This window comes from Pan paniscus, chromosome 5 (assembly GCF_029289425.2).
Source record: "Pan paniscus chromosome 5, NHGRI_mPanPan1-v2.0_pri, whole genome shotgun sequence".
NCBI classification, from domain to species: Eukaryota; Metazoa; Chordata; class Mammalia; order Primates; family Hominidae; genus Pan; species Pan paniscus.
The window spans coordinates 149,235,132-149,262,716 of record NC_073254.2 but is presented as its reverse complement, the minus strand read 5'-3'; the positions used below and the strand labels follow the sequence as shown (position 1 = coordinate 149,262,716).

Below are 27,585 nucleotides of genomic sequence, written 5' to 3'. Positions count from 1 at the left end.
TATTTATGTTCTTTGGAATTGGTGTAGAAATTCTATTTGAGTTCTACTCTTAGAAATTAAATCACCAAAACTAGAGCTAAAAAAATTACAAATTCTTAGAAATCCTCATAGTTTTAAATATCTTAGGTTTGAAAAAATTCATATAATTTTCCTGAAAAAATTCATGTCTGTGTTTATTATTTATTTACATGGGATAAAAGGAAGTGTATATTTGCTATGAAAAGTGTACTTGCAGAAATGGATGCTGAACTTATTCATGGGGTAAGTTTGTTACTTACTTATTGGATGGGATATTGAGTGGACAGGCACAGGGTTGACAGTCTTCAGAGGTTCCTTTAGTAGGCTCGCCATAGAAACCAGGAAGACATTTATCACAATATGGGCCACCTGTGTGATCCTTACAGTTCTGAGAAAGAAATGAGCGTCAGAGTTTATTATTTTGGTGTCAGGGATCAACATGTTGCCAAAAATAGGTCTACGAAGTCATTAGTGTGCTCCCTGCCAGCAAGAATAATTTTTCCAAGTTAAATGGTCAATTTTACAGCAGAGAAATAGCATTGAAAGTTAATTTAATATCTAGCTTATAAACAACACAGTAGTTTCAGCATATGCATACTTACAAAAAGATGATTGAAATTCATTCTAATGTTTTTCATTATGCAAATCTTACTTCATTTTTTCTTTATTTTCCTTAAGAAAATACATGATATTGAGTGTGTGTGTGTGTGTGTGTGTGTGTGTGTGTGTAGTCATAGAGCACTAATAACATATGTTTAATGGAAATTGTAGCTGATTCTAGGTAAAAATCAATTGTTCAGCTTGAAATTGCTGATTTAATGGGAACTGTGGCTAATCATAGAAATCCTCCGGGGCTATGCCCTCTTAGCTCAGACATGAATTTTGGCCTCAGTGGACTCTGATGGTTTGGACAATGCACTACTGTATTACATCTGTGAGAAGCTTGCTTGACTCATAATTAAACATTGAGAAAATTGAAAAATTTTAAACATCACGTGCCAATTTCATCAACTAAATGTGGATATGTATTTCTGTAGTAACTGGTGATATTTGAAAACAGGCTTTTCTCTAAGTTATTTAAAATTCTTTCTCAAATTTATTTTTAACAAAACTTTTTAAAAGATAGCATTAAGGTCAGCTTCACTATGAATAGTTGCCTTAATAATGCAGTATATTGGGATTTAATGTGCAAAACTGGATCCATTTGAAGAAAGATTTTTCCCCGATTTGATTTTTGTTTTACTTCCTTTCAATTTTTAAGTTTAGCTAAACTAAGCTATTACTAAAGAATTGTTTTTTTGTAAAATTATTTGCATGTTATCTCACTGATACAACTAAAATTATGTCTTCAAATACTTAAGGGTTTTAAAAAATTGAATCAAAAATTAATTTTGCCTTAAACATGTTGAAAATGGTATTTCTAACATTCAACTGAAAATCTTGCATAATTGAGAGGGTTTTTTATTTCCAATTATTGATTTAAAAGACAAGTAACATGTAGTTCTTACATTTTCTAATGTCACGTTTCATCCAATAAAAATCATCTTAAAACTCAAGTATTTTTGTAGTGGAAACCAGAAAACTGCATCAGACAACCTATATAATGGAAATAAAAAAAAAAAAAGATGGAAGCTTCACTCTGATGGATTGGTTATTTTTACAGGTGTCCTGTTGCGAAAGTGCTTTACAAAATTTTGCTAACATTACATATCACAAGAACTATGAGAACAAGCAAGCATGAAATCTTCCCATGTGACATTGAATACTTCCTGGCTTACTTCAAATGTACTTTGAGTTAAAATGTCTTTTAAATATAGACCTACACTATTGCAGAAGTTTAGATTTTGTTCTGGTGCCAAAAATATTTTTCAGATAATTTATAATCAAATTTTAAAGCAAGTTAAGCTTTATAAATTTATAAATTTATTTTTCATGCTAAAAACCATGCTACTTAATGCTGGGTAAAAACCACGAAAAATAAACAAGAAGCTAAAATGCAGGGTCAACTGAGCAGTAAGAATGCCCTCGATGAGCAACATTCAAATATTCTCCTCTTTGTGTATTGTATCAGAACCCATATACTCAAAATGGAATATCAGCACTTAGTTATCAATACAATTTTGGAGAAAGGGCACTTGAAAGTCAGTATATCCTACATGATCACCTATTTACTAGCTATGATGGAAAATTCAGGAAACACCAGATTCTGTCTTTATCATCAAGATATCCACTGTTTCCTCAAGATCGCTCTGTTATTTGAAGGAGACCTCCTATCTCCCTGCTCATGAAACAAAATCAGTAAACTAGGCAACATTAGTAGGGTCTGTTCTCTCCCTTCCTTCTCTCAAAATTATGCTGAATGACACTGTTTTATTAGTTAAAAAAGGCTTCTAGTTTTAGAAATATCACATCAACAAATGGACTAATTTGCTTTCATCCTAATGAATTCAGCATGAAAATTTGATTTGATTTTATCCTAATGAATTCAACATGAAATATGACTATATGGAACATTATGAGTTTGGTATTATGACATACTTATTTTTGTCTTCTTAGGGTAAGTAAAACAATTCCATGTCAGTTTTGGGCTGAGTGTTATTTCCTACTGCATGTTAGTGAAGTGTTTAAAGGTAACCCAATATTTTTCCCAAAGTACATTTTAAAAGACTTATGGCATAATTAAAATGAAAATCACTTAGTCTTTCTATTCATAAAAATGTCATTTCAAAAATCTACTGATCCACAAATTAAGGCTCTCATGCTTCATAATGCAATGCAATTAAACAAAATCTTATATAGAGAAAAGGGAAAGAGCATCAATAAACCTAAATGCCAAATTACACTGAAACAAAAGCCCTGAATTTTCATTTTGGATTTTTCCCAGAAGCTTTTAAGTAGATGAGAAATGGGGGAAAATGAGCAAGAGAAAGACAGAACATTAAGAATTACAGGTAACAGAGTCTACCTTAAATTCTTCAGGGAAATGAGAGTATAATATCCTCCTAAATTGGCACCATTTTAAATTGTGTTTCTGCAAGACTAAGAGAAGTGTTGTTTCAAGCTTCATGCCATGTCACACAATATAAAACTAATGTGCCCTTGAGTTAATCAGAATGGTCTATTCAGTGTAATTCTCCAATCCTAAGGTTTCTTAGCAGGATGGAAAGTGCTTTGCACTTTGTAAAGCCTATTTTCTGGTTAAAGCTTAGACTTAATTGCAAAGGAGAAGCAGCTCTGGTGAATATGTATTACATATTGTTTTTATTTTTAATCTACAAATGACACTATGTATTTAGTTAAATTCTGAACATTTTAAATAAAAATATGTAGTATGTTTTCATTTTCAACATGAAGAAAACTTAATTATGTTTACTATAAAGGTTATATTTTACACTTTTCATATTATGGGGATATAAATTATTTTCTATTTTAAAAGTACACTGTACTTTTCATAGATTTATGGAAGAAAGTGAAACCATATATATTCATGATAGTTATACTTCCAATCATAAGTTATGCCTTATAAAAATATATCTGATTCTAATTTAATTCTTGATTTAATATGAATAAACACTTCCTCATACTTATTAGGGAGATCACATATGAAAGAGCATTCTCAGTTCCAATTCAGTTCAATACAAAGATCTTTGTCAAAGCACTTCTTGACTCAAGTGTTTAAGGTCCTCAGGGTAGTAGCTGAATTGCAGCATCTGTTGAGGTGATTTCAGCCTTGTCAATCAGCATCCCCAAAGAAGAGAGCACTTACCAGGCATTCTCCAGTGACGTCATCACAGGACTCCGCATGACCAAAGCACTGACATGGCTTACAGATGCCACCAAAAATAGTGCCGTTAACTCGCCTGTGCCTAGGCCAACAAGACTGAGAGAAAGATAAGGCTTTAGTCAATCTTGGAGATTAAAACAAAAAGGTGTTTTTGTTTGTGTTTGTTTTCTGATAATAGAAAATAACAGGTAGGAAACTCATCAAATGTGCTTGTCAAAGCATTGCCATTATTGAAACATTGCAACAGAGCTATTCCTCCTGACATTGGGGCTTTGCACTGACCTTAGTGTTATTGGCAGGTATGAGATTAGAGGAAGCATTAGCTTGGTGTTTCTTCTGAAATGGTAAAATAAAGCAGAGATATAAAGAATTGAAACGCGACAGTCTCAAAGAAAAAAGCACAGACAGGAAAATAGAAGAAAAAGTACTGTAAAAAAAGGCAGCTGATATAAAAGGACTCATCATATAGTCTTAGCCTAAGAGAGTACCCGATGTCATCCCAAGCAATTTTGATTCTCTGGAATGTGTTCACTTGCCCATATACTAATTGCCCTTAACGTCATCATTTCCAGAAAATCTTTGACATGATTTGGAAGAAAGGCAGCACCCACACTTATATTTGACCACATACACAGCTAATTTCTACACATATATAATTCATGCATTTCATGCTAAATTTCCTCCATCCTATTATGCTTTCTCAAATTTACACAAAAAGTTTATGATTTATTTCTCACATTCTTGATAGCTTATTTTATGGCATTCTTCTATAACTTTGCTTGTATTTTTCATTCCTCATTTAAAATGTGAAACACTTTATTATATAAAAACTGAATTCTGATTAAAACAGGGTATTTGAGTCTTAGATTCCCTGTGTCAGTGCCTGCTCTAAGTTCCCCATCATCCTTAACTAAGTTTTCCATCTGTGGGGATTACTACAAAGTGGATGAGATGCAAAATAAGCATGAGGCAAATACTGCTGCCCTCTAAGAGCTTATGATCACCCTCCAGTGAAATTGCATCTTGTGGGTTATTTACTATATTTCTGGATGGTCGAGTACAACATCATATATCATGAAAAGCTCTTCTTTTCCAGTTGAAAAAGGAAACAGAAGAGAAACCACTGAAGTAATAAAGGATATAGAATTGTGTTATGCGTCCGTGGAAATGTTCCTTCTGCCTCAGGATATGAGGAATCTCAAATTTGAACATCAATAACGAACACATAAAAAAATTTATGTACTGATACTTCATATCTGAAAATAAAATAAAATGAACTTTCCCCTTAATTTGAACAGTACCAAAAAAAGTGTCAAATTTCTTTTCAAAATTATTATTATACTTTAAGTTCTGGGATACATGTGCAGAACGTGCAGGTTTGTTACATAGGTATACACGTGCCATGGTGGTTTCCTGAACCCATCAACCCATCATCTACATTAGATATTTCTCCTAATGCTATCCTTCCCCTAGTCCCCCACCCCCGACAGGCCCCAGTGTATAATGTTCCCCTCCCTGTGTCCATGTGTTCTCATTTTTCAACCCCCACAACCAACCCAAAATTGTCAAATTTCTATCCTGTTCCATTTCCATTTCTCCCAATTAAATCCCTTCCCATTTCTCCCCATTAAATTTTTTGCCTCCCTAGATTCATTATAGAAGTGATTTCCTTCTGTAATATACATTTTTAAAAGCTGGTGAAGCTACATATTCATAAGGGGGTAGAAATTAAGGATGTTGAGAAAAGGGAGAGAACTAATCTACTGTTTTCAGACAGATATTCATGAAGTTTTCCTTAATAAGTTTTTTTGTTTTGTTTTAATACTCTGCAAATGCAGTACTCATACCACGTCTTCTTTCTTCAAACTTCCCAACTCCTTACACCTCTCTTTTAGCCAGTGATTTTAACTTATTACTCACAGAAAAAAATTAAAGCTGCCTTTGCACTAACAAGTCCAGAGATCTAAGCATATATCTCCAAACCTTGTTGCCATATTCCCATTCCAAACAAGTGATGTGGGGAATGTGGGGTCCTTCCTCCTAAAGGAATATTACTCCACTTGTCATCTGATTCCAGCATCTGTTGTCTTCTCAATATTCACTCTCTCTGATGGATTAGTAATAACTTTCCCTTCTACTGGGTCATTACTATCAGCACAAAAAAATATGATCTAGGGTCTCCATCAAAAATAAACAAAACACAAATGACAAAACTGTCCTCTTAGCCTCATATAACTTTTCTAGTCATCTATGTTTTTCTTTTCAGTAACACTACTCTTAACAAGTATTATATTCCTCACCTCTTTTTCACACTTCATTCCATTCTAATCTGTTTTGTGTCACCACCTCTCGATTAAAACTGCTCTTGTCCTTGTCACCAAATTCCATGCAGCCAAATTCGATGGACAATTCTGCAATTGCATTTTATCCAACCTTTCATCAGCCTTGGGCCTAGCTGACTCCTTTTCCTCCCACAATTTCTTTTCTCAACTTCCATGACATCACACTTCCCAAATTTCTAGCATATTTCTTTGCTGTCTCCTCTGCTTTGACCCTGCTTCTTAACGTCAGGAGCTCCTCAGGGCTTGGGCTGGGCTATTTTTCTCTCTTTTTTAAATCAATTGCACTTTCTCCTGGGTAATTTTATTCAGTTCCATAGTTTATGATGCCTTCCAAAAACATATCTCTAGACCAGACAGACATGCTGAATTTAAGACCTGAATATTATAAATACACATTGACATTTATACTTCACAGCCTTTTCAAATTGAAAATTTCTAAACTGGACTATGGATTCCATGCCCCCCTCTCCCCCCACACACCAACTATTCCTCAGCTCAGTAAATGACACCACAACCAACTGATCAATCGTTCAAACTGCTCATCTATGACTCATTCTTAAACTCTTTATTTCTTTAATCTCTCCCCTGACATACAGTCTTGAATCAGTAAGTCCTATTTGTTCTACTATCAAAATATATATAGAATATGCTAACTCTTTTTATATTCCCTGCCATGATCCTAACAGCAACTACTGTCATTGCTGTGTTCCACTGCAACTACATATTAACCCTTCTCCTTCCTATTATTCATGCCCTCCTAAGATACATTCTTCCTACTGTAGCCATAATGCCTTCTTCAAAAAAATGTAACTCAGGCTGGGTGCATTGGCTCAGGCTGGGTGCGTTGGCTCATGCCTGTAACCCCAGAACTTTGGGAGGCTGAGGTGGGAGGATTGCTTGAGCTCAGGAGTTCGAGATCAGCCTATGCAACATATTGAGATCTTGTCTCTACTAAAACAAACAAAATAGCTGGGCATGGTGGTATACACCTGTAGTCCCAGCTACTCAGAAGGCTGAGGCAGGAGGATCACTTGAGCTCAGGAGTTTGAGGCTGCAGCAAGCTATGACAGCATCACTGCACTCCAGCCTAGGTGACAGAGCAAGACCCTGTCTCAAACAACAAAAAACACCCCAAAACCCAAAAATGTAAATCATATCATTACACTACTCCACTACTCTGCTGAAAGGCTTGTAATGATGTTCCATGCCATGAGAATAAAATGCTCATTTCTTATCATATGTGCAAATCTCCTCATGGCCTTGCTTTTCCAATCACATCTTGTCCCACTTTTCCCCTTGCTTACAAAGCTCCAGCCACGCTCCTTCTTTCCAGTCCTTACAGACTCCACGATCTATGCTGCTTCCTTAGCAGCTGGTTTTACATTGTTGTCCCTCTCATTCTTCAACACTCGATTTAGCTGTCACCACCTCAGGAAGCCTTTCCTGACAAACTTTTACAAAGTAGACTTTCTAACCTTCATACAACCACTTGCAGTAACTTTATCATAGAACCCTGTTTATTTCACCCTGTTTATTTCCTTCATAGAATTTGTCACATTTATTTATATTTGCTTTCTGGCATATCGTTAATGCCACCACTCAGTGCAACGTCCTTGGGGACAGGGACAATATCTGTATTGTTAATGGCACTATTTTCCATGTGTAGGGTCTTGTTTGTCTCAAAATACACACTCATCAAATACTAGTCAGCTAAATGAAAGTATGAACAAACAAACAATTCTATGAGGTGGTTAATATTATTTCCATTTCATGGAAGAAGAAACTGAGATTGCATAAAACTCTTTTTAATAGTATATCCCCTGTCTCATCTGTCAAGTGAAATCTATGATGACAGATCTATGAAAGGAAGAAAATTTTTGAAAGATTTAACTGCAGAACACTTCATAAGAAGTCAAGTAGAAATGAGAAAAAAGATCCTGAATCAACACTGTGGCCCCAAATGAAGTAAAAGAGAATGTCTACAATGGAGTCATTTGATCCTTTTTTGGCTAGAGGTTCTCAGCAAGCTGGAATTAAGACATTAATGGTCTTTGGCGTTTACTCAGCTTTTAAGGGATCCCAGGATATTAGTGATAACAAGGCTAGAATGACTGGCCTTACAAACTACACTTAATTGAAAAGCAAATGAAATAATGAAAGGATAGGACTGAATAATAGTGAATTTAGGGACAGAAAGTTTTGATAAGGAAAAAATGAATTTTAGAGAGTAGAAGAAATGAAGAAGTCAGAGAGAAAATCCAAAGTTCCAAAATTCATTGTCTCTTGATTCAATTAAGTTCTTTTATGGATTACAAAGTAATTTTATTTATCAAACAATTATTGTGTGACAGATACAGGAAGCTTTTATTATCTCTCCTTTTTTTTTCACACTCAAATGCTTCTATCTATCTGTTACCATTATTTAGCATCCAATTTAAGATTTCTCCACTCCAGGACACTTTACATCTCTCTCCACTGCAGTAGCTCATCCCTCTGAATGATTATTGCATGTATGTTCTGTAGCACATACCTCTCCCTTAATTATATAGTGCTGAGATCCCATTTTTCATAGATATTTATTGTCTCCCTAAACAGATTGTTAGCTCCATAAGGACAGGGATTATGTTGTATGTACTTATTAATAATTTATACAGGTAAATTTACAGAATTTATCAAACATATCTAGAATGTATTGAAAATATTTTTGAAGGAGAGAAGGAAGAGACTAAAAGCATAGGCAATTAAGCAATTGTAATATTCAAGTAATTTTATATTCAGTGGGCACTTAGGATTTGTATAAAAGATAATGCAAAGGATGAGAACAAAGTATGTGGAAACAAGCCTTAAAACAAGAGTAGAATTAAGTTATTTATTATGCCAATTGAGAGAGGATCTTAAAAGTTCAAATAGTTTGGAATCAAGAGCAAAAGGCTCTTGTTTCATCAAATACATTGTGTATTTTATATGTAAAATCAAATTTGGGTTGACATAGCTAATTGATATCCATAATTATTTTTCTCTCATCTACATGAATTTTGGAAAAGCAAGTACTTCTATAAGTTATATCTAGTTTTATTTCTAGAAAGGTGAATCTGAGCTCAGTTAAAGGAAACACAGCTGTCATGAATATGACTATAATGCGTATCTCTAGATGTATGCATTATTTTAAAAGTACGAGAGAACTGACAAAGCAATGCCTAGAGTATTTCTATAAATGGCATAGTGAGGTAGTGTTCTGAAGTGGAACATCTCAGTACACTCAAATGATTCCTTAAAGGCACCATTTTAAAGAAACTAAGCTCCTATTTATCTGCTAGCCATGCGCTCTGTCAAGGAAATAGTGTTCACATTTTTTGACCAGGTTTCAAGTAAAACCAGTTTTCACACAGCCTAAAAGAAAATACACAGAAGCAAATAAAAATTGTTACCTTAGGATGACACACTGCGGTATTAAGTAAGAACCATTAATCTTATTATAAATCTAGGATATTGAGACAACAATAAATATCTCAAACATTAGGTGCTAAACAAATCAAAGACCTGTAGGCAGTTTTCTATATCAAGGTATTTTTTCCATATATTATATTCTTGACATTCTGAAGATTGTATGCTTCAGATGATTGTGATTTGGTTGTATTCTTAGAAATGAAGTAGAGGAAAAGTGTGATACAGAATTAAAAAATGAGAGAAAAGTAAAAAAAAAATAGAGTGCTAAATTTTGGATAACATTATGATGAAAATGAAGAGAAAATATTTTGAAGTGCTATTCTGCTACCATCCAGCATACAACAGATCAAATATGTAGCAAAGACAGAAACATCAGATTTTCAGTTATAGGCAAAATATCTCAAAGAGAAAGAGTTACAAAATGAAATTATGTGGTTAATACTCTAATTGAAAGCCACAGCTTTTGGTAGATATTCAAGTTTTGTTTTTAAGTGATACACATTATTTGTGTAATTATTGATAGAAAAAAAAAAACAGCTCTTATTAGAATAGGTTATTGAAAGCAATGTTGAGGGAACTTTGAAAGCACTAAGGATACATTCTTGCAAGCTTACTTCACAAGAGGAGCCAGTATACCCTGGTGGGCACTGACACACTTCTACAGCTGCTGCAATGCTTCCATCAGTAGGATAGGAGACAGCGGATTCAAGGTTAACAGAGCTCAACCTATGGCAGAGGAAAAAAGAGATGGTGAATAAGTAAAGTTCTTAGGTATTATACAGCTGTAGGAATCGTACAGCAACAATGACCTAAATATAAGCCAATTATGCATGCTGAGAAAGGAAGCTGATGAATACCATAACCAAAAGCTCTGGTCCTTTGTCATATTAGGTCAAGTTGGCTCAGTCTAAAGTGCTCACAATCACCACCACCTCCAAATGCTGAAAAGATATGAGAATGTTCTTCCTCGTCTCTTGGCTCTTGGCTATGTGTTTTGATTTTCATTTTTTGGAGATAGACATTTTTAAAATCATATAGTTAAAGGGTCTTTTAAAAAAGAAAACATTCCAATGACTGCTTGATTTCTTTTAGTGCTTAAACAAGGAAAGCAGAAGTAGGCAATATTGATATTCCATCTTAGCTTTTAAATTGAAATGAAAGATGGAAACAATTTTGTTTTCTTTTTCTTAGAGATAAACCTGCTTGTTTGTAGTTGGTATAAGCTAAACTTTCTCAAAGTGCTCAGTTGACTGACTTAGAATGGTCTCTGGAATTTGTTTTTGGCCTAAATTAAATCCATTGTTCTCTGTACCTATGGCCTTCATTTTATTGGTACTTTTGTACAATCTGGTGATTTTAGCAGAGTGATTTGGCATAACTCATTATTTTAGAGAAAAGCTGGTTTGGCCAAATGGAAAATTGGAAAAAAATGCTGTCACACACATATTCTTTTCTTACTATGCATTCACATTTTAAATAAATGTTATTGGTATCTTACTTGCTTTTCCTATTTTTGTGTAAAAGGACATTGTAAAAGCTTAATTATTAAGAATACAGTTTTGTGAGTCAAATAGACCAAGATTTATATCCTGTCTCTGATATTTACCAGCCTTGTGGCCTAGAAGAAAATAACTTATTCTTTCTAGGCCTCAATTTTTTCTTCTATACAATGGAGATAATATAATAGTCCATACACCATGAGCTTGATTTAAAAGGAAATGAATATAAACTTCTTGGTATAATATGTAACACATAGTAGGTTATTATGAAATACTAGACATTTTATTAACCTATTTTCGTTGACTGTTGAAACCAAATAAAAATTACTACAAGAACATTACAAGAAATATACTTTTCACTATTTGTATCTCCAAATCATTTTATTGCATGAAAATAAATTTTAAATAAACTCTAAGAGCACATAATTAAATGACTACTATTGACTCATAATAATCACAGTTTTAAAAATTACCGATAGACATTTTATAGCATATGATATGGCATCTTGTAACCATAAGAAAGAAGCAACTGATTCTTGCTATGGCCTGCATTTTCAGTTCCTTTCTCAGGAGTGATGGTAGATTTTTGTTGATCAGTGATTCACAATTACCAAATAACTTGTTAGATTTGGGAATCAATGCTGGGAATTTGGGAATCAAGCCAGAGAGCAAAGCTAAAAGGCTCATTACAAGGTGTAAACGTATCTTCAAAAGTGATGATCTTTATCCAAATTGTAAGCTTTTCAGCAATAGATTTCTAAAATTTTCATTGCTTTTACCCCCACTTTGCTAATCCTAGACACTTGACAGTACTTTTGAATATGTATGAGCTCATATACGATCAGGAAGCAGAAAAGGAAATTAACCCTGAAATCACCAAATATAGGCAGTTGGATGGAATCATCCTGGCTGCTGAGTGCTAGATGGCACCCTCTAAACACAAGCCAATTATCTTTACCTGTAAATAAACTCATCCTACACTATTAATTGAGTGCTATATTCTCTAGGGGCACATCTTGGACAACCTGGTAGAAGGTTCTAGATTAGGCAAATATCACTGTCCTATAGTGTTTAGGTTACATGTGTCATTTGAAAATCATTAAATGCTTTTTTCCCCCTTCACCGAGGAACCCTGTCAATGAAAAACGCAGTGTCACAGGCATTTACTTTTCTTGTCATTAGTTTAGATGAAATTCACATCATATAAAATTAAGCATTTCAAGTTGTACAAAGAGAGGAACTTTGACATTTGGGGTAGGATGAAAATTTTCAAACCTATTTCAAATTTGAAAAATAAATTGTACAATTCTGTGATTTAGTACATTTACAATGTTGTGCAACTACGACATATATCTAATTCTAAGACATTTTATCAGCCCAAAAGAAAACCCAGAATCCATTAGGCAGTCATTCTCTATTCCCCTCTTCCTCTAACCCCTGTAAGCTAACAATCTGCTTTTGTTGCTATGAAGTTACCTATTCTAGATAACTTCATTGCAGCATGTATCAGTATTTCATTCCTTTTAATGACTAATGTTCACTGCATGTACATGCCACATTTTGTTTATTCATTCATCAGTTGATGAATATTTGGATTGTTTCTACCTTTGAGCTATCATAAATAATATTGCTATTCATATTCATGAACACATAATACCTATTTTCAATTCTTTTGGATATATATCTAGAAACAGAATTTCTGGGCCTGATAAGTCTCCTTAACACAACGGGGTTTTGAAGAGTTACTAAAGACAGTACTTATGTTGGCATGAGCTTATGGGCTACTCCCTGAGAACAGAAACCTATCTTGCCATCTACATATGCAGGATGATCATCTCCATACATGTTCAGTAGACTTTTGTTGAATGGGTGAATTGATGAATGGATGGATGGATGGATGGATGGACGGATGGGTAGATAGACAGATAAATGTATACAAAAGTAATTGACTAAATACTTAAATAATAAATGAATAGATGAATGGAAAACAGTTCTATTACAAACAATGACTAACAAACTCCATGGCAAAGGATACAATAAAGACTACTAGCCACATTTCAGATGAATAAAATCAGATAAGTAAAAGACAAATTACTTGTTTGATTTGACATAGAAGATAAATGGAAACTGTTATCATTAGAACTTGAGGCCAGAGACCAGAACTCGCCTGAATGTATTGTGAAATCTAACTGCCTGGAATTAATGGACTGTCACTTGATAAACCTGTAATTCTGATCATTTTAATTTCAGAATTAGATGGTTTCATGGTTGATACACTAGTTGATTATCATACAATAGATCACCACAATTTACTAAACAGCAGATTGATTAACTGTATCTAGATACAGTCCAAGAATTTCTGATATAAAATTGACATGCAAAACTTAAATAAAGAGTTCTGGAAATTTCAAAATAGAAGAATGAGCAGTTGCCTACTTTAAGAAACAGTTTTTAAAAAGATACAAAAACAAAAATATTTTCAGTGAACTGACAAATTTCATTTGTCTTTTGAACAACAGATGTTCCTCTCCTTAATCTGTGTAACCATTTTGAGCTATGAGAAACTTCAACACTCAAACATCTTTCCCAGTAATATTCCACATTAGTATTCACTGAGCAATCCCAATGTTCATTAGGTTCTGCTATTTGTTAAATGGGATTTTAATGTGTTTAACAGTTTCAAGTGTTACTCATGAAGAAGGCTGCAGTTTATTTTTTTTTTCCCTTCAGTATGGTCATTTTCTTGATATCAAGCTGCATTCGTTTAAATACATAATGTTGGCAATAATATAGTACTAAATTTTGGAGATGCACGAGCTATCAAGAATTGTCAACTAAGTCAAATGCTTTAGCTGACTATTCCTTCTTATTTTTATGCCTTGAAAATACAGAAAAGATGATGGATGAAGAGAGAGGACATAATTATACAAGCCACTTTGAATAATATTGGAACTATTTCAGAAACTTTGTCTTGGTGCTGCCTTAAAGATTGTTCTCAATATTTTTGTTTTACTACATTTCCCACCAGAGTAAGATATGCTATATTACACTAAAACAACCAGCACAAAACATGACACTTTAAAACAACAAAAATACCCTTGATGTTACAATTGTCTTTTTTCTACCCACTATATATATATATATTTGCTATATAATTTGTTTTATATATATATAGCAAGATATTTTCTTTAAACATTTTCAATCCCACATCGAGTAAGAGCAGTAACTGACAGAAACTGATACTTTTGCAGCCATTTATTAAAAGTGTATTAAATGCTAACACAAGAATTCATTGCTTCCTTCTTAGTTCTACCAGTATGCACTGTGCACACTTCTTCTGCACTATTTATATGCACTGTGCACACTTCTTCTGCACTATTTATATTATCATAAATGTACAGTATGTATATGTATATCTGTCTTCTCTACTGTACAATGCCTTCTTTGAACTGAATGATCATTTGTCCACCTTTGTATCCTTATAGCCTAGCCTAGAATGACTGCTTTTTAATAGTTACTACTTACTGTCTATTTTCTGTGCACCATGATACAGGCTGGAAAGACATTTCATTTAAGTATCAATAAACAATGTAACAACCCATGTCTATTCACATTTACAAATGAAGAATCTGAGGCTCAGAGGAGTAAAGAGCCTTGTCCAACATAATACCATTAGCAAAGGGTACAGCATAGATTCAAACCCAAGCATGACTCCAAAACCAAAGATCTCCTTGTTACCCTGCATTGCCTCCCAACATATGTTAGATACTATTTCAGGTGCTTAACATACATTATGTTTTCACTTAATTGCCAATTGAAATTTAGACATTGTTTCTGCCATTGTATACAAGAGGAACTGAGATTTACAGAGATAATCATGGAAGGTGCTCAGTAAATATTTGCAGACTGAACGAATACAACACTTATGGAATAGCATTGGGAGGTAGTCAAAGATAATGGGAAGGAAAGGTAGGGTAAAATGTTGGCTGAACCTCTTACCAATAGCCGGATGCCAAGTGAGCTGCAAAAATCTTTTTAAGTCCTAGTGTTATCAGTAAAATGTCTTCAAAATGTAGTTACCCAAATCATTAACTTCAGAAGGCAGAGGTATACTGTGTACCTATCAATACTATTTCTATGATTATCAAAGACTCCTTTGTTTACAAAGGAATTTTTCTAGATTATTTATTATATAAATTCTGTATAATCTTTTTTGATCCCAAACCCCAAAATTTACCCTAAAAGTTGTGTAAAAATATCTTGCCTTGAAAAGATTCTGTATTTATTTTCAAGCAATACTCATGAGTTATATCATGATGAAGTCACAATGGACTCGGTTATGCTGTGGTAACAACTCCAAAATCTCAATGCCTTAACAGAAAACAAAGGCTTACTCATGTAAAATCATCTACAGGCGTGGGTGACTGTTAGGGCAGCTGACCTCTGTGTGCTAAATCAGTATTCCAGGCTTTTTTTTTTTTTTTTTTTTTTTGAGACAGAGTCTCCCTCTGTCACCCAGGCTGGAGGGCAATGATGCGATCTTGGCTCACTGCAACCTCCACATCCCGGGTTCAAGCGATTCTACTGCCTCAGCCTCCTGAGTAGCTGGGATTACTGACACGTGCCACCATGTCTGGCTAATTTTGGTATTTTTAGTAGAGATGGGGTTTCACCATGTTGGTGAGGCTGGTCTCGAACTCCTGACCTCGTGATCCACCTGCCTCAGCCTCCCAAATTGCTGGGATTACAGGCATGAGCCACCGTGCCCGGCCCCAGGCTGTTTTTTAATCTTCTGGTTGCTGAGTAAGCTGCAGAGAGTCTCACATTGGAAATTCAATGTTTACCTCAGGAAAAAAAAAATACATCATTTCTACCACATTTCATTGGCTAAACCAAGTCATGTGACACATCTACCCTCCAGGATTAGAGAAATGCAATATCCCCTATAGATGAGATTGGAAATTTGGTGAACTCTACTAATGTCTACTGTAAAGTTAGAGGAAAATACACTTTGTGCAGAGTTCTATATCTAATATAGGTGCTTCATAAAAGCCTTTCTTGATTTAAAGACCAAGGATGTTACTAAATACAAGTCTTAGAGAATTTAAAGGTGAAAGATGCACAGTTCAGTTAGGTTGATTTCTCTTATATTCTTAAAAGAAGAATGAAAAGTTTTCTACTTGTGCCTTCATCTTCCTAGTGAAGACAGCAAGAAGAAAATAAATTAATTTTATCGAATGGGTCTCAGCATTCTGGATAAAAATGATAGTAAGAACTGTCATATGTATGGAAATGCCAGTATGTGCATTTCTTTAGAGGTCTCTAAGTCTTAATGGTATTTGGAGAAAATGTGATCCTTTGGGATGAAGTAGATAAGATAGAAATGCTTCATATTTGTGTGCTGGGTTACCACTAGCCAAGTGCTTTTGCAGCTCTCTAATTCAATTCTTGCGGTGACCTTTTGAAGCTGGCAGAGCAATTGTCCTCCTCCTTATTTTACAGATGAAGTGATTGAAGTCCAAAGAGGTCAAAGCCATACTTATGTTTACAACTATTAAATAGCTGAGTTGAAAACAAAAGTCAAAATCCTTGACCCGCAGTCCAGTTCTCCTTCTGTTATACAATTCCATCTAATCATATAACTAACTGGAGGAACCTAAGCCCATTTGCTGAAAGAACTGCCACGGGAGTAAATCCACTGTAAATAAGTCTAAATATGAATTTTTGTTGAGCTTCAATTTACTTGTGCTTGCACACAAACAGTATACCAAGTCGAAAGCCTACTGTGCAAGACAAGTTGAAATCAATTCAAGTGATGTTTTACAAATATGACTCAATCTACTAGTAGATCAAAGATAAAATATAACAAGCTTACTGACTGACTCCAGATTCATGCCGACTTTCAGCTCACCTGAGTGGGTAGGAGTTTCAAATTTGACATTGGCTTTTACTTATTGAACCACAGTGCTTTAGGTAATGTAGGTGACAGAAAGTAGCCACCTACTTGGATTAGCTCTTGTGTCATTTCACAGAGCCGCGCTGTGAATGCATTCCTCCTGTATGGCGAAACCTCAGAAGACTGCAAATGAAACCAGTGATTTTAAGACGGGTAGACACTGAAACTGTCCAACATAAATCAGGGGGAAATGTCTTTGTATTAACTAGCCTGAAAAGCAATGCTGACAAAAATATATAAGCCCCCCAGCCACTTTTTTTGTCAATTTGGTTGTCATTCATTTTGAAAGCTAGAGGACTCATCTCTTTGTACTGTTTAAACATCATGACAATCTCTATTTGCTAAATGTGAAAAACATAATTAATTCCTAAGTGCTGCTTCTCATCTCCATGGCATTTTAACCCAGCTTCTAGAAGAATTGCCTATGCAAAAGAGGTACATTGTTTGGCAATGGTTCTGTTTACGATTCTGCAGTTCTCTCCTTTGGGAAATGGTAATGATGATTAGACTAAGTTGAAATATTACCAGTGAAAGGCAAACTAGGCACCACAGGGAAATGATGAGGGACAGGGAGGTGAGAGGTGGTGGTGTCAGCAATAAAAACTCCAATATTGGAGACATTGCTTTCATTAAAGGTATACTGGGTTGTCAGGCTGGGGTCACATTTGAATGTCTAACTTAACCTGATTTAGAAGGAAGTTCCTATGACATCTTGTGTTATTTATTATTAGAGTAGAAAACGAGAAGCGTAAAGAGCTCATTCAGACACAGTTGAAGTTAAAATTCTGTCAGATAAAAATGTCATTATTTTAAAAATAAAAAAACAAAGCCACCTACAGCAGTTAATCAGACACGAGCATATTTGGTTCAAGTCAGGTAGTTCACTCTTTTAAAAAAAAGGGGGCGGGGAGAACAAGAAAAAACTGAAAGTGTTCTAGGTGATGAGTACTTTCCTAATGATCACATATCATGTTAACAAAGACCCTGAAAAATAGGCAGTAGTATATCCACTTTACACTGAAAAGAAACGTTCCTCAAGGCTTAATCACTTGCCAAAGGTCACACATACAATAAGCAATAAAGCTTATTGAATTTCTATTCAGTTTGGCTCCAAAGTTCATATTCTTTCCTTTATACCATATGGCTGTTATAGTCTTAAAGTGTTTTATAGTGAGATGGGTGGTTACTTAAATGAAAAGACTTACTTTTCTTATTACAATCTATATACTATTAAGCCAGAAACTAGTTAACAACTACTGGAAGGAAATATTTTAAAAACCACTTTCCAAATAGGGGTGCCCTGGAATTTATATCTTTTTAGCTTCCCACGCTATGAGTCATCATAAAGGAGACTTTATTTTCCAATATAACATTTCTCAATATAGGAATCGTTATTGATCACATGTTCTGACAATTGTGAAAGAATCATCAATAATAATAAAAACCGAGACAAATTTATTCTGCATATTTAAAACTGTAAAGGTTTAGGAGAAAAATCTTTCAGAAAACTAGGGCTCCATTCTTATCTGCTCTTTGAAGACAGCAAATCCTAGGTGCCTTAAAAAATTCACTCCTGGGGCGGCTCCTGCACCTTGGCCCCAAAGTAAATGTGTGAACGTTGGAGCTGCAGTTCTTGATTTTACCTGAAGATGGCATCCATCCCAAAGCTGTATGTGATTTGTAGGAGGACTCTCTTCAAATTCGCAAGCACTGTCATAAATTCCTTTCTACTGACTGGAAAATGTGTGCCATGTATGGTAAATGATTCTTCTTTAAGTAACAATACATTAGTATGTTCTTCAGATGGGTGCAGGTACACCTCATCTTGGGCTGTGCTGATGCTCAAGTCATTACCCTAAAGGGGGAAAAAAAAGAAATAAAAAAGGGTAAAACTGAAAAGAGGGTACAAAAGTGTCAAACATATCTATATTTGGATCCTCCACCCTCAATAGACTTTTAACTTTAAAAATTTATGTTTATTTTTTATTTATTTATTTATTTTTTTTGGAGACAGAGTCTCGCTTTATCCCCCAGACTGGAGTGCAACGGCGCGATCTCGGCTCACTGCCACCTCTGCCTCCCAGGTTCAAGCGATTCACATGCCTCAGCCTCCATAATAGCTGAGATTACAGGCACCTGCCACCAAGCCCGGCTAATTTTTCGTATTTGTAGAAGAGGCGGGGGTTTTGCCATGTTGGCCAGTCTGGTCTCAAACTCCTGACATCAGGTGATCCACCTGCCTCAGCCTCCCAAAGTGCTGGGATTACAGGCATGAGCCACCACACCCGGCCTTAGTAGACTTTTATTTTCAGGTTGGCTTTCCCTGTCATTCAGGGAATATATTTGTGGTATACATGAAGGGAAGGCAATGCAATTTCAATATTAGCCTTAGCCAAATGCATTATGAAGCATATGCTTCTTGGTTTGGCATGACCTTAGTTCCCTGTTAACTAAAATAACAGCTACCTGACAACTCATAAACATATATGTGATTACAAACACCTTGAATTGACAAAAGTGCACGAAACTTACATATTTCAAATATAGATGGATGTGGGTTGTGTAGAACAATAGGGAAAGAAACTTAAAACTGAATTAAGCTATTATTTTAAAGGAACTTACTACATGGGGAAAAACAAACAATAAAAAAGACTGCAGTCTAATTCTCAAAATAGGACAATGGCATCTAAGGAGTGTATTGAATGACCTATGACACTTAGGTAATCCTTCTTGTTCATTCAAATGAATGCTAAATAATTTCAGTCAACACTTTACATTCAGAGAACTCTTTCCATCTTAAAGGAATTCCAAAGTATACATCTAGTTGCCATATATATATATAGAGAGAGAGAGAGAGAGAGAGCAGACCACTTCATCCAATACTGGAAAATGTCCATTTTGAGAAAAGAATTTTTCATTTTGTCATAGATTCACATGTATGAAAGTTTCAAGACAGAAAACAACAGAGCCTGGTGCTAACTTAACATCTACCCATTTGGAATAATGAACATGCATGTATGTGTGTGCCTCTGAATACGTATCAGTGTCAAGGGGAGGAGATACATTATTGGAAAGAATGGATATGATAAGAAAGGGTGGCAGACAGCCTCTAAGGAAACTTCAGGCTTCGAGCATTTTGAAGTTGCCTATGGCCCTTCAAATCTTGAAAGCAGTTTCTCCTGTACCTTTCTTACCTAAAACAGGATTCTGAAGTCAAGATTTAACTATAGCTAAATAAACAAGTTTCCTGTTTCATTTTATTTTATCTAATATAAACAAGGGAGTAGACAATAAAATCTATCTGGAAGCAAGAGAAAACAGGAAAAACACAACCATGTAAATTAGCATGTACCTAAACACATTCATAATATTTATATTTTGGAAATATGGTCCTTATGTTTGAAATTTAATTTCAAGTCTGGTCTAAAGTTCTCCTTTATCATTCAAACCCAACAAATATACTCAATCTTCTAGATATGTCTCAGAGTAAAACAAAAGAGTGGCACAAAAAACTCCTAAGGTATATTTTTTTTTAGTAGTCCTGTAAGTCAGTGTCAAACCAGGCAGGTAAAAAATACAGTATTGGTAACCTTAAGTAACATCAGGAAGTAACACGGGTGAACATGCTCTCAGTACTCTACCTCTAAGATAATCATAAGCTGGAGAACATGTTCTGTATCTTCTTCCTCTTCTTCAAGGTCATATGATATGGTAAATGTCAACTGTCCTCCTACTGCTGGGAGCTACAAGACAGAAGATGCATAATCATTACGGGATAGGAGATGGGCTATTAAATCATATTTTACTTATTGTTGTATACGAATTTTATTGTTCTATAGGGCAGTATTTGCAAGAAGCAGAAATCACTGGAGTACGGAGTGGGAATGATAGGCATTTATTTAGGAGTAACCTTTTATGAACCTTACCCATCAACTGCAAGCCTGACATAAACATAAATATATGTATTATTTTCCCCAGTATTGCAGGCTTGCTGAAATAGGTTAAGTTCCATGAAGCCAAACAGCAGATCCTCCTGTCATCTTCTTAGTCTACAGTTTGAGCTTTACAAATCCCAAACAGAGAACGATCTTTGTCAAAATTGGGAGAGTTCTAACCATCTGACCAGAAAGTCACTCACTTTCTGTGAGTCTGGATTCTTTCAACAAAGACATCCCTCCATTTGACAGGCCCTTTACATAGCCCATACACTAAGCTGAGAAATGTTATTGGTCAAAGAAAAACAAAAGGTTAGCAGCAAATTTTATTTTATATTAAAATTCAAACAAAACAGCCAAAGAAGGTATACTTTCCTCTGTGCAATTTAATAGGCTTAGTTTGAATAAATATTATCCTCTTTTCATTAAGCAAACTTCTTTCTTTCTAATATACATGCCAAGCCCCATGCAATGTACACTTGAGGTTTACATTTTCTGACATTGACAGTCACCTTGTAGAAATTCAGAAAAAAATAGGAAAGCAAGATCATTTATAGGACAGGAATCAAAATTGAAGTTGTGAGTGACAGATTCAATGCAAATGCTGCAATCCTTTTTTTAAAATTCCACTCCAGCACTGTAAATAGAGATATTCATAAAACAAAGCTGATGATCTGTATTCTGCTGCTTGCTCTGTGCTGACATGCAGAGACTTGGCTTCGCAGAGTTGGCTCTCTATGGCCTTTCACGTCCAACCCTGACCAGACAGCAATTCCTGGTTAGGAATGTACTGGATGGAGGAGGAGGAACCCTGATTCCTCTTAGTGTTCCACAGAGAATGGCACATAGCTCGCTATGGCTGATTAAACAGGATTTTAAATTGCAGCTCTGCAATGTCTTCTAAGAGCTCATTACATGGGGCTCTATAAGGAACTTAAATTCAGAAAACTCTGATTCCCCTAATCCACTGAGAAATGGCCTTATTCGAATGTCTTTTCACATATAAAATAATAAATATCTGCCTGGACTACAGCACTTGGCATTATGGTGAGTAATGAGGGGTGAACCCATGTAGAAGATTTTAGGTTCTATTAAGATAAACATTCAAAATTTCACACAGCATGCTTCTTCAGATCAGCTACACATTTTCTCAATAAAAGGATTCTAGAAAGGCAGGAGAAAAAAAAGTTTTATGTTGTATATATTTCAAAAAAGGACTGAACTATTTAGAATTTTCTAAATTAATAAATACGTTTGAAAGGAGGTTTGGGAAGAATATTGGGACATAGGCCTATAATGTTCCAAAATTTTGAGCTTTCAAATCTATTTTGATTATTTAAAATTTGAATTACATGCTATTTTTCTTGAATATGGCTTCTCTAAAAAGGAAAGAAAAATATCAACTTAACATATGAAATCACCATATATGCTCAAATAAAATACATTTTGAATTAAGGATAATTTTCCATTTTGTCAATAAAGAGTCAAAGTGTGTGTAATTTGAATGTCAAAGCTGTTACGACTATAGATGAAGTAGAAAAAGATCACCTATGATACTTGATTTGCTAATGTGTTTTTCATACCTATTTATAATAAAGTCACATATAATGGAAACTTGCAGCACTCCCCACCTTTTTGGCATCAGGCATGGGTTTCGTGGAAGACAATTTTTCCATGGACACAGAGGAGGGGTTTTGGGATAAAACTGTTCCACATCAGATCATCGGGCATTAGATTCTCATAAGGAGCGTGCAGCCTAGATCCCTCGCATGCGCAGTTCACAATAAGGTTCCTGCTCCTGTGAGAATCTGATACCACCACTGATCTGACAGGGGTAGAGCTCAGGCAGTGATGCTCCCTTGCCTGATGCTTACCTCCTGTTGTGCGGCCCAATTCTTAACAGGCCACAGACCTGTATAGCCCAGGAGTTGGGGATCCCTGACATAAACTAAAATACTATGAGAGAGGAATTAGAGGTGGGAAGGGGGAAAAGAGGAACAAATAAATATGCAGAAAAATAGGGGCTCCTCATGCAGGTCAGCGATAATATAAAACATGAACTAAGGAATAGAAATAATTTACCCTATTCTGCTGAGGGCTAATAATAATAGCGATAATAGTAAAACATTGTTTTAGCTCATATTTCATAAAATGATTTTTTTCTAAACTCTTTTGTGTATCTCTGATACTCACGTTTGCCATTATTACAACGTATTTTGAATTGCCTGAAAATTGTCATGAGTGAAGCTGTTTTACTTCCATTTAAGTTGTGTGAAACACGGACCATTTAAAAAATTTTCAGGATACTGTTACTAGATGTTTTTTTCCCAAGCCACAGTTACCCATTTAGACAATATTAGAATCAATGTCTTTTTCATTTACCCTAAAGGTATGCGTTTATGATCACATTTATATAACCAGTTAGTCAAGTACTTACTTAAGTAATTCTTTCTTTCTTTATTTTTTGACCTAGAGTCTTGCTCTGTCATTCAGGCTGATGTGGAGTGGCACAATCTTAGCTCACTGCAACCTCCTCCTCCCAGGCTCAAGCAGTTCTTGTGCCTCAGCCTCCCGAGTATCTGGGACTACAGGTGTGTGCCATCATGACTGCATAATTTTTTGTATTTTTTGTAGAGATGGGATTTCGCCATGTTGGCCAGGCTGGTCTTGAACTCCTAACCTCAAGCAATCTACTCACCTCTGTCTCCCAAAGTGCTGGGATTACAGGTGTGAGCCACCATGCTCAGGCACTTAAGTAATTCTTAAAAGGATTGCTTAAGATATCACTCTGCAATTTAGAGGATGCACCTCTAGGAATATTAACTTATTCTTTTTAAAATTTCTTTCCTTCTATTTTTCCTTCAACTCCACAATCTTTCCATAAGCTGTAAAATCAAGCTTTTCCTGGTATTGTTTCCAGTTGTGTCTTCCCCAAAGAGTACATACCATTGTGTAAGAGACTTTGCAATGAGTCAGTTACAAGACTTCTTTTCTGAAAGATGCTATTATTCAGGGAAAAAGCTTTGAGAATATTCTGAGTATACGTTGTCCTTTCCTCTTGCTTTAGATAAAGAATTATCTGCCTCTTCTCCATCTGTCCACTCCTCCATGTTCCAGGTGCCACCTTTGTTTCGTGCCTCCTTGCCCTCGCTTCTGCACTCTCTTAGAATCCCTTCAGTATCGTAACGTTTACTCTCTCCTTCAAATCCATTACCAAGGAGGTTCTCATCAAGCATCTGAATTCATCTCTCTGACTTCAGTTTTTTTGATAGGGAAAGTTTAATGAGCTATTCCATATGTTGTTGCACTTCCCTAATGAAGATTCCCCAGTGGCTCTGGGATCCCTAACATCATTCAAGTTTCCGTGTAGTTTCAATGCCTCTAGGATCTATCTACCCCTGTGTTCACAAACTGTGTGTAGAGGTGCCCCAGGGTGCTGCAGTGAACTCACAAAGGCACAGTGGAATATTGTAAACATTTGAAGGAAACACAGCAATACTAAATATCTGTTGGGCACTGCAATAACTAATTCAAGGTGGTTCACATGTTGAAACCTTAGAACATGCTATATTCCATTTAAGAATGTTCTCAACATTTTGAGCCATGTTTTTGCTTACTTGTACTTTAGGCCACTTTATATCTTTATTAAGAAAGGTTTTCAGAGGAGACTGTAATTAAAAGCAAGAACTGCACAAAAGTCAATGTGGAAAAGGAAATAAGGATAGCATTATCCAATCTGATACTCAAGTTTGAGAAGGTATATACTACCCCAAAGGTACCACATCCCATCAGTAAGTGATTCTGGTTATTTATGAAAAAAATTATTATTTTCTGTCCATTTTCTTTTTAAACAATTGCTAGGTTGTTAAAACATGAATATTTATTAGGTTGTTTGGCACTAACTACTTAAGAAATAGAACTGTGGCTTATTTCTGTTGGTCAAGGAGGCACTATGAAAAAATTATGAATACGCTATGAACATTCTGAACTGAGAATGTCTGGGTATGTCTGATCTAGCCTCTTTTTATATTTATCCATTCTGTTACTTGGATTTTTAAAAATGAATTTTCCTGCCAGAATTCTCATTCTTATAGCTCTCTGACCATTCAAACACTTATTTTCTTTGTTTGTTTAGCTGATGTTTGACTAGTAAGAAGACTAAAGAAAAAACAGTTTTTTAGTGATATTTCCAAAGCCTGATGCAGAGTCAGTGGCAACCACAGTAAATAAGGGAACTAAAAGATTCCAAATAGGGAGAACTCTGTATAAAAAAATTCATCCATTAACATTCATTGAAAAATTCTAACAAAATATAAGTGGTCTTGGTAAGTTATACGTACTGCAAATAACTGTAATTTTCCACATTTTTGGACTTTGCAGACTCATTTATTAATTTTACGAGTCTTTCATAAAATTGAACATCTTTGAGACTTTCAAATTAGTTCATTTTGGGGACAATATTGATTTCTCTGATTTTACAGAGCACTGTGTGTTCGGCCAATAGAACATTTCATTTTCTCCTGCTATTTAGGAACTAAGCTGTCATTGTTCTCTTGGCTAGAGAAATATGGTTTTCCACAGGTAGGAGTAAGTGCAATTTTAGTTCACTTTGAGGCAATTCTTATATTACTGGATGGATTCGACTATATTTACTAGGGATGAAAATTATATCTCTTTTCAATACAAAGAGAAAGTGAATTTAGTGAGAGCGGTTCATTCCATTTCATAAGGGTCTCCAAAGGCTTGGCCTTTTCCCTCTTTCTCCATATCTACTAAGGCAAATTCTCTTCAGGGAGATTCAGATATCAAATTGAGAAGGCACTGCAGGAAAAAATTTACCTCCATTCCCGGAGATGGTTCTGGGCTAAGCCATTCACTTTCCTGTTCTTCAGCTTCACCCCATTAAGAAAAGAAGAACACAAGTAGCTGTTTCCCATGAGTACCTGTTTTAATTCTACCTTCAGGGGGAAAAACCAGCTTGTTTGCAAGTAATATTATAGTTACTATGCAATATATAACCTAATGTCACAAATAACAATATAGTGTGCATGGTGCACATTGCATTAAAGATTTAATGAGGCAGGAAAGTTTTCCCACAGGACTGGAGAAGGCTAAAAGGTAATTCATAAAACTAAGCTTCATAAAAGAATTTAGCAGTAGGCTACTTGTGGTCTGGCCTCTTTTTTCTTTTCCCTCTCAATCTCAAGAAATATGAATTGAGGAATGAAGGATGGGATAACCTATTGAGGACAATGTATCTGGAGAGGAAATCCTTTTCATGAAATAAGCCTGGAACATTTGGTTCTCTGATGTCAGATTATCATCACTGTTATTTCACTAAATGGGGTGTAAAACCTAATATTTGCTTTTGCTTACCAGAGCAAATATTTCAGGAGGGATACACAAAAATCAAATGAGAAAAAGGCTTTATAATACTGAGCAGGATAAATTAAACATATCTGTCAATTTCCATTTAGGATCACAAACAGGGCAAGCGATTCATCTTCTTAGATCCCAAAGCCCCCGAGCCTTAAACTCTGAAAAGGTATCCCTCCCATAAAAGTGTTTCTTCATGCATCTATTTGTAGAGCTCTCTTTTATCATAGAAACAGTGTTTTACCTCAAGGTTTTGTTATTTCCTTCAGTGTATGTATAAATTTGAGTTAAGAACAGATTTCTCTTCTTTAAAAGCTCGATAATTATTACAATAGAACATAAACAAGAGGATTGTAGAATTAGAGAACAGGCAGAATTTACATGAGAGGTTTTAAAGTTACATCATCCTTAATGCATAGAAAATGAACCAGAGTTGTAGGTGTCAAACAGAGACAACACATTCTAGAAAAGTTGGTTTAGAAGGGAATAAACTGAGTTATGCAGTCCAGGGGATATAAACAAAAAACCTCGAGGAAAACATCCTGCCTGCCTGCATTCATTTCTCTCTTCCTCCTTTTTTTTCCTTCCTATCTGCTTTTCCTGCCCTCTTTTTTTTTTCCTGTTACCCATCTTCTCCCTAGCTTTCTTCTTCATCTCCTTCTCCTCTTCCTCCTTCTTCTTCTTCTTTTCTTTTTCTTCTTGTAGCCATTAGACTGTTTTGATAGCATTTCTTTTCACAATAACTATGTCCTTTTACACGTGCATTAATTAGAACTGGTTGGGAAAAGTCCTGAATTTGGGATTTTTTTTTTCTTTTTCAATGTGACCACTACAATCAGTTTAACCTGATAAGATAACCTGTATTGGGTGACCTAAATTGCAGAAGTATAAAAAGTAGTGATGAAAAGTATGAATGTGACAGAGTCAAGGACATAGTTCTGGAACAGACCACCAGAGATACTGCCTCAAGTGTAACTAACACTGATTGCTTATCAGTGTCCTAGAAGCTCAGCCCGTCCACTGCTCACAGGAGTACTCACTCATATTTTTTCTTCCTACATTTCATATCACTCCACATTCTCATAAAATACAGCCTAGACAATATTTATATACAATGTTTCTTATTGTTAAGGCCAAGAGATATTCATTATAGTGTTTTGATTGGCAAGGGGAAAAAGAATAACTGTGAAAGACACATAGAGAGGAATGAGAGGCCAACATGAATTTC

At 35.2% G+C, this 27,585-nt stretch overlaps 1 protein-coding gene across 1 annotated transcript in view; it reads right to left on the bottom strand.

Moving 5' to 3' along the window:
• The window catches only part of LAMA2 (laminin subunit alpha 2), a 637,137-nt gene that overhangs the window by 251,089 nt on the left and 358,463 nt on the right, over nucleotides 1–27,585 (bottom strand). Inside the window, exons 13-17 of the mRNA XM_055114116.2 lie at nucleotides 20,688–20,789; nucleotides 18,690–18,901; nucleotides 10,206–10,317; nucleotides 3,785–3,898; nucleotides 279–406 (exon numbers count right to left, since the gene is read on the bottom strand). Coding sequence (XP_054970091.2) covers nucleotides 279–406; nucleotides 3,785–3,898; nucleotides 10,206–10,317; nucleotides 18,690–18,901; nucleotides 20,688–20,789 — 668 coding nt within the window. The remainder of the gene's footprint in view (nucleotides 1–278; nucleotides 407–3,784; nucleotides 3,899–10,205; nucleotides 10,318–18,689; nucleotides 18,902–20,687; nucleotides 20,790–27,585) is intronic.